This window comes from Lontra canadensis, unplaced genomic scaffold (genome assembly GCF_010015895.1).
Source record: "Lontra canadensis isolate GAN:19392208 unplaced genomic scaffold, GSC_riverotter_1.0 scaffold7, whole genome shotgun sequence".
NCBI classification, from domain to species: Eukaryota; Metazoa; Chordata; class Mammalia; order Carnivora; family Mustelidae; genus Lontra; species Lontra canadensis.
The window spans coordinates 7,069,413-7,078,348 of NW_022631001.1; the positions used below are offsets into that span (position 1 = coordinate 7,069,413).

Genomic DNA, 8,936 nt, shown 5'->3' on the forward strand with positions numbered 1-8,936 from the left:
GGTAGTTCTGCCTGTGAGTTTGCACCCGTGAAAACCCCACATTCTACTGGGAAGAAAAATCCTGCATGTGTGTTGGTTGCTTAATGAGGTCTTTGGTGAGAATTGTAGCTTTAAATAAGGTGACCCCACTCTGGTTCCATTAAAGACTTGGCTTTACCACTGAAGCACAGGAACACCTTAATTAAGCCCTTTATGAGCCAGAACAGGACAAGCATGAATGGATCAAATGCTGACACCATCCCCAGGCAAATCAAAGGAGCCCAGTGTCCCCATTAGGCCCAAGGGGGAACAGGAGGAATATATTCAACTGGATAATCTACTTCTAAATAGAATATAACTCCCAGATTTTATGCTTTCTAGGAAATATGAGTACTTACAGTCTCGATTTTATTTCTGAAATCTATGATTAAGCAAAGGTACCCAGATGGAAAATTAAATTATACCATCTGACTGCTTTGGAGCCTTGGCAAAATGATTGCAATTTATTTCCTATCCCATCCTTGTGAATCAGGATTTATTAGGCTCTCGGTACTGCCTAATTTTGGTTTCCAAGCTTTTTTACATCACAGACACTTTGGCACTCACCATTCTCTTCCCCTCATTTTTGCCATTCCCGTAGTCAAAGATTAAGCAACTGGAATAACTATATGGACATAGTGATTAGTTTTTAAGAATTCCAAATGAATCGCCTTGTGCTCAGTCCTCCATGGACTTTTGTCACCACCAAAGCTTGGGGGAAGGGGGGACAAAATTAAATATACTCTGGGCCTCCCTCTCGGCCACGATGGTGCTTATCTTTCAGCTGCCAGAGTGACCAGTGGGTACATCAAACACCCACATAGCAATGCGGGGAGAGGGAAATGCTGTGTCTAAGGCTTAAGGAAGACACCAAGTTCCTTGATCGGTGAGGAAGGAAACAGATCAGAATAAGGCAGGGTTGTGGGGAAATTCTTTGTGCATGAAGAATTAGAGATAGTTCTTAAAGAATGGGTTGTGGGGGGGAATGGATAAGCAAAGAAAAATATAGAATACTTCAAAATTTGTCCCATATCCCCACTCTCGGAGTGGAGAAGTCCAGCTCTGACTCCTAGACTGAATGTTTGCAAAATCATCTGTCTCTCTCACCATTGTAAAAATCTTTCTAGAACTGGAGAATCGGGTAAGATGTTCTTCATTCAGTTTCAAAAATTATTTTTGATTCCTTGGAATTACACTTCTCAAGTGACTTTAAGGATTATATTTCAACTCCCTTGTCATACCAATTAAGGAACTTGATGGTCAGGAGATTACGTAAGATGTTCAAGGTTTCACAGCAAGTTGGGGACAGAGCAAGGACTTCTAAGTCAGGTCTTCCATTCCTATTCCAGGCTCTTCCCACTGCTAGTAGGATACTAGGCACATGGCCCTCCAAATGTCGGGCATTTGTCTGGGTCTGAATATCTTCAACAGTAGACTGTCCTCAGAAGTGCCGGAGGCCGAGTGAGAGGCATGGTCACGTTATCCAAGATGACTCTTTGCTTCTGGGGAAATGGCACGAACTAGAGTACGCACACTGAGCTCCATATGTCCCACAATTGTGACATCTTCCCCTGTGACACCTCTTGTAGCTGTGACACCTGGAAATCATGACATGTGTCCCGTATGCTTCAAGCCTGAGTCAGGAGTGCCTTCTTAGGGACTTGTCCTGAGCCGCTTGCCACATGTGTATCACGGCTAATAAAAGCCACTATGTGCCATGTAACCCAGGATCCCCCTTTCAGAGGCAGGAGGCAGCCCTGTGTAGACACCAGTCCTTCACACACTTGGGGACTTGGGCATTGTGGGCATGACATCTAGAATGCCAGCTGTGCTCCAAGGGCAAGAGTCCTCTCAACTGAGACCACACCATTTGTTAAAATACCCCACCCTAAGCTGACATCGAACTGTCTTAGTCATGCCTATTCTTTTTTTTTCTTTTTCACCATAACTATTTTCAAACACTTTATTGTATGTTCTTCAAAGCACCATCTTCTGGCTGAAATAATTAATAGGGAGTCCCTAATGTCTTCCTGCACTCAGCTTTGTGAAAAGAGCATTGTAGCATTTGAGTATTTAAAGTATGTTGGGTTTTTGAATGAATCCAAATAGGTAACCAGTTTGGCCACTGACACCAGTGATCATTTTCAACGTCTCTCTGGGAAGAGTGACCTGTGAGACTACATCTCCCTTTGGTAAGAATTGGGAATTTCTAGAAAGTTCTTTTTGCTGGAATCCCTGGCTGCCGTCACAGCTGAGTTTAATTAAGTGCGAAAGGATCACCTCTACCAAGAAATGGGTTGCATGACGGAAAAATTACTTCGGTTCCGCCTTTACTCTGTAAACTCCAGCAAGTACTTAATCTCAGGGTCTCAGTTCCTGGTTTGAAAAGTGGAAATAATACCTTCTGCAAACAATAATGAATTGAAGTCTCTGGTGGAACTCCTGGGTCATAACAAATGCTCACAAATAGCCACACTGACATTTTAGGAGAAAGATAGACTTTTAAGCTCTTTACTCAACCACATGGAAAGGCAATCCAATGTCTCATTGTGCTTAAAGGCTATATTCGCTGTGCTCAGCACACAAATCTTGAACAGCTTCATTCATGTTCAATGGCTGCCCACAATGACTGTTTTCCATGGAGCCCTTTATAAGGACATCAGAGATCTCTTCTAGGGAAGGTCAATCAATGGCAGTTAGGGTAGCCTCTCCATCCCATATCCATTTGTCACAATAAAGATTACCACAACCAATGGTCAGCACATATGAGACTGAAAGAAGTCAAGAGCTTTCTTTGGAAACAGGCCTCTGGACATTAAGTTTCCTGGAACAAAGCTTAAGGAAGAGTCTTTCTTAGCAGCCTGGTTGGCATGAGTTTCATCTTTCTTTAACCAAACATGACTATGCCACCTTTGTATTGTCAGAAAACCCAGAAGCAATGTGTCTAAGCACCTGGATATTTGGTCTTCTCCTGGGGCAGGGGGGTTCTGGCTCCTAAAGACTTGTTGGAAGACTCCATGGTATTCCTGAATCTTAGCAACTAACTTCATCTTCAGAAATTGGAACTTGGATGTTGAATGAATTAGGTTCTTCCTATCAGAAAGAAGCCAGAATACCTGGATATCCAACAGAAGTTGCCAGAACATCTCAAAAGATGTTCTAAAAACCACAATATTGAAAGTATACGTTATAGCTCCTGGGGGTGGAAGATGACTTAAGAGGGAGCTCCAGGGAACAAATAAGAGATTTAAGACACTGGACCCTGAGAGGAAAAGAAAGAGAAAGGGCTATTTTCTGCAAAAAAATTAAAAAATCAGGGACATACAACACTCCGACACCATCTCACCCAGCTATGCCATGGGCCCGGGAACTAGAATATTGCCCTCAGATTGAATGAGTCGGAGCTAAAACAAACCTCTCACCAGTGAAGAAGTTATTTCTAAGACGACTTGGGGAAACTCTTAAAATACCAGCCAAATCCATTATAATTGCCCCTCTTTTAAACATTGCAAACAAAACAAAACAAAACAAAACTTAACTACTTATAGCATACATATCTCCAATTATGATGTTTCATTCCAAAAATAAAAACTCAGAAAACAGTGTGTGTTTTAACAATGAAGAATTCCTGAAAATTCTCAAATGTTTATCCAAAGGGTTGCCATTATTTTTTTTTAACAAACTGAGTCCAGAACCCACTGGAAATCCCTAATAGTGCTCAGAAAATTGTCCTTCTATAAAGTAAGCCATTGTTCAAAACACGTGGTTTTGTGTGTAGCACTTCATGGACAAGGCTCAACAAATAGGGGCAAGAATATCTCTTCCACATTCCATGCCCACCCTTGTGAGTGCTCTGCAAACAAAACCCCTCCACTGGGCTTACATCAGCTCACCCCCACTCACCCTCACAACCCAAGGACTATAACCTTCTCCACACAGAGTAAAAAAAAAAGCGAACCCCGGAGTCTGTGAGAACCCCAACTTTACTCACTTGTCTTCTGAAAAACTTCCTCCAGTAACAACATTCTTCCCTTGGGGTACATAGTTCCAGTATTCTTCCACAATCCCAATGTGGTATGTTCTGGTAACTGCGCCAACCAGCCCAGACAGACCCAGGAATGTGAAGAGAACGATGCAGTCAGCCTGCTGCTTCCGAGGCATTTGTGGATGTAATTCAGGCAAACAGCCTGAGCAGGAGGCAACCCTGCCTGTCCCTCCCCCTCACTGGAGGCTAATTATAAATAAGGAATGAACAAGACCCGGCTCCTCCTTCTTAGGTAGCTTGGGGTTGGGACAGAGGCTGATAACTTGTGTAAGCAGAGCAAACGATGGGGGCAGTTGCTATGACGACGAAACTTCTGCCAGCCATCCAAGAGAAGGTGTAACTGGCTTATTCATTTTCTATCCAAGCCAAGCAGGCCTGTTTCTGTAAGTTTTGGTGCTCTGCTGTGACATTAATCATTCATCTTTCCCAGGAATGGCAGTGCCACAAGTTGGGCCAATGGGTTTCCTCCCTTCTTCCTCATTTTTTCCTCCACACCTACTACAGGAACATATTAAAATCTGAAAACCGGGCTGGCTGGAGTAGGGCATCAGGAAAGTTCTTGCATGCTAAGGAAGGCTTCATCTCTGCTGGGAAGGCAGGGGGAGTGAGGTAATCACCCTCCGCCATCTCTGACTTGTTTTATGAGGCTACATGAAACAATCAACTCACATCATAAAGTTTGTAACAACATTGTAAAACCTCGCTAATTCTCCATTTGCTCATGCACCATCTCCCCCAAAGTCTCTCAAATCCTACCAGCAAAAATGAGGAGCTCGGTCACCCAGTTTAGCCAAAATTTAGAGGTCATCACCCTCAGTGAGTTACCTTTGTAAGAAAGAATGACAATGACATGGGAGGAGTACCCTTCCGGCACATGAAGATAAAACTTAGTAGGTCTTTGAGTCTAAAAGGCAAAAGAAGTGCCCGTTCTTCTCTGTGCTCTAATCTGTGACCTAGAATCTCAGTGTTGACAGAGACCTTGTCCGACCGTGGACAAGAGCCAATCTGATAGCCATTGAGAGTTGCTCTTGAGGCAGCAGCCACAGAGTAAGGAGAGAGCCTCCTGGCTTGGCTTTGAGCTTGGACAGGCCTATGTTTGAATCCAGTCCCACCACTTGCTATTTTAGTGGCATTGAAGAACCACTCACCCTCTCTAAGCCCACATCTGTAAAACAGGGTTGGAGGTATTGTTAAGATTTAAAGGATCACACAGGAACAAATACAGGTGACCTTGGGTTTGATGATGACTTTTTCAATATAACACCAAAGACATAATCCATGAAAGAAATAGCTGCAAAGCTGAATTCAAAAAATTAAGAATTCCTGCTCTAAGAAAGATGCTGTCAACTGAATGAGAACAGAAACTACAGACTGGGAAATATTTTTGCAAAAGACATATCTGATGAAGGATCTAAAACATATGTTATCCAAAACATACAAAGAAATTTTAAAACTCAATAATAAGAAAACAAACATCCTGATTAAAAAATGGGCAAAAGATCTCAATAGACATCTCTTCAAGAAGACATACAGGTGGAAAATAAGCACATGAAAAGATGCTCTACATCATATGTCATCAGGGAAATGTAAATTAAAATAATGAGATACCACTACACAATGGCCAAAGTCTGGAACGCTGACTACACCAAATGCTGACTGTGAAGCAACAGGAACTCTCATTCATTGCTGGTGGGGATGTAAAACGACATAGCCATTCCGAAAAGATAGTTTGGCAGTGCAAATGGAACATTCTCCAGAACTGATTACAGGTTAGGCTGCAAAACAAATCTCAATAAATTCAAAAAGATTTTTTTAAACCTAAACATATGGCACACATTACATATATTGCAATTTTATTTGTCAATTATACCTCAACAAAACTAAAAAAAAAGAATACTCTTACCATATGATACAGCAATTATGCTCTTAGGTATTTACCTAAAGGACTTGAAAACTTACATACAGACAAAAACCTGCATGTGAATGTTAAACTTTGAAGCAACCAAAATGTCCTGTAAATAAACTATGTTCAGCGAGTGAATAGTAGTTGGGTGAGTAAATAAAGTATGGTACAATGAAACAATGGGATACTGTTTAGCATTAAAAGGCAATGAACTAGCAATCAAGGAAAAGATATGGAGGAAATTTAAATGCGTAGCACTTAATGAAAGAAGCCAATCTGAAAATGTTCTATGATTCCAACAAGATGAATTGCTGGAAAAGACAAAGCTGTGGGGATTAAAAAAAAAAGATCAGGGGTTATGAGGGGTTAGTGAGGAGACAGGGGTGAACAGGCAGAGCACAGAGGATTTTTAGGGCAGTGAAACTACTCCGTATGACATATACATATACATCACACAGAAAGAACAAATGAAATGATGCATGTCTACTATTATAGTATGTGTATAGTATGTATACAGTATATATATGATGTATCAGATATATCATATATCATAGTATATGATACATATATATGTACATACATATATATATGTAATATATATCCTGTAATAGTAAATACGCATCATTTCCTTTGTTCAAAGCTATAGAAGGTACAACACTGACAGTGAACACTAATGCAAACTATGGACTTTGGGTGATGATAGATCAGTGTAGGCTCATCAGTTGTAACAACTATACCACAATAGTGGGGGGTGTTGTTGATGGGGAAGGCTAAGCATGTGTTGGGGCGGGAGACATGTAGGAAAATTCCATACCTCCTGCTCAATATTGCCTACAACCATTCTAGACAATGAAGTCTATGTTAAAAAAAGATTTAAAAAGATGTCTGCAAAGTGCCTACCATGGCCCCCAGCACAGCATAGGTGAGCAATAAATGTTAAATTTGTTCTTCACAGGGCACCTGCATGGCTCAGTTGTTAAGCGGTTGCCTTCGGCTTGGGTCATGATCCCAGGTTCCTGGGATGGAGCCCCGCATCGGGCTCTCTGCTCAGCAGGAAGCCTGCTTCTTCCTCTCCCACTCCCCCTGCTTGTGTTCTCTCTCTCTCACTGTTTCTCTGTATCTATGTGTGTCAAATAAATAAAATCTTTAAAAAAAAAGTTCTTCCCCACTCACACCCTCTAAGAGAGACTCCCACAGTCTCTGTGATGGACACCGGCATTTCCAACCTTCTGCTCTCTTTCCCAAAGTCCCAACCAGACTCTCACCAGCTTCAAGTAAAAGAGTTCTTTTCCTTTACATTACACTTTATAGATGTGCTATAGCATGCGTTTTGAATTATCATCCATCTTAGCTAATAAAATACATGCTGAGTATTCCATTTCACAACCCGGCTCTTCACATCTTTGATTTATTGATTTGTCTTTATGTCAAGACACTTATAAGTAATTACCATAGCACATTTCCCTTTAACTAAGATCTACTCTTCAGTATTGGTTTTGAAAGCGCTTTGTGTGAGCTTGTCACTTGAACAGCTACTACAGAGGAAGGACTCACAAGGTGAACCTGAACTTGGCCTCAAAAGAAGCAGGGCTTCAGGAGTTCTTGGAATCTGGATGTCTCGGGCCAAATGGCTTTGTGTCTGTACCCTGGAGAAGCAGATTATTTTAAGTCAAACAGGCTCAGTATAGTACGAAAAACTTCATTAGGATATATTCCACCCCAATTTTTTTAGACAAAAGAAAGGGATGTAAAAACAGTACAGATCAAAAACGCAGAAGAGTTAACTTTCGTACCTGGGATACTGAATGCGTGTGATTGAGTCCCTGAGGAAGGCATCCCCCAACTTCTGATTCGAACCAAGGTTTATGAAAGGATAGAAGAGGCATGGATAGCCAGAGTTGCTAGAAGAGATCAGTGCATTCAACCTGTCTCAAGCCAAGAGTGTAGTTACTGAGGGGCAAAAGAGTCAAGGAAAGAGTTTATTGGAAGCCATGAAATAGTGTCTGGAAAACACTCTGAAATTCTTCCTTACCCTCGGACAATACAGATGGTCAGAAAACATCCAAATTACATGAGAGCTAAACAGAAGGAAAGGGAAGGAGAGGAGAAGGGAGGGGAGGGAAAGGGAAAGAAAGGGAAAAAAGGGAAAAGGAAAGGAGAAGAGAAGACAAGAGAAAAGAAAGAATAGAAAAGAAAAGAAACAAAACTGGTGTAAGTGATTGCAGTGTTCCTGTAACACCCATTTTTGAGAGTAAAATACAAGATGTGATCAACAATACCTACCATTCAACTCAGAAACCTGCGAGTGATAATGTTAACGAATATGTTTAGCTCCTTTGGATGCAATTCAGACATAAATAAAGCAGAGGAACCCAGCATTTCTAGAGCACCTACTGTGTGAGATCGCCAGTCCCTTATTTCCTCAATACACTCCTCAGGTTGGAGATATGGTAACTTTGAGGCCATGCATTGATAGAAGAGAAAGATAACCTTGGATCAAACCATATTTCACTGAAACGTAGCACAGGGTAATCAAACAACAAAACTTTTTGTGGGACACACCAGTATAGAGAAATAGTATTCTAGCTAGCATTAGCTGAGGCGTCATTTTCAATAATACAGTGTGAATGACGAAGTTGGCTATCCCATTCTGCAGACTTTTGCATGTTTTTAGAGATACAGTAAATATTCCTTAAATGATTCTTCATATCCTAGACTCTGATTGAAAGTTCCCATCAGTTTGGTCCTCTTACTGCTACAGTAGATGGCTCTTGGGCCTCATTAGGACCCTCAGTTCCTTGATTGTATCTCATTCTTTCTCACTTAGAATTCTACAGCTTCCTAACTAGTCTACCTGGGGCCAGAGTGACCTTCCCGAATGCAGAGGTCCCTCCACTGCTTCTGATTTTCAGTTGCTCCCGTGACCTTCAGGATAAGGCTGACATCTTTGACTTGAGTTTCGAGGCTGGT

General features: G+C 41.5%; 1 protein-coding gene across 2 annotated transcripts in view; it reads right to left on the reverse strand.

The window, feature by feature from the left end:
- The window catches only part of HEPHL1 (hephaestin like 1), an 86,151-nt gene extending 81,944 nt beyond the window's left edge, over positions 1–4,207 (reverse strand). For both annotated transcript variants that reach the window (XM_032852791.1, XM_032852790.1), the window contains exon 1: positions 4,010–4,207. In XM_032852791.1, the coding sequence (XP_032708682.1) occupies positions 4,010–4,179 (170 nt within the window). In that variant the 5' untranslated portion in view covers positions 4,180–4,207. The remainder of the gene's footprint in view (positions 1–4,009) is intronic.
- Positions 4,208–8,936: the final 4,729 nt, after the last annotated feature.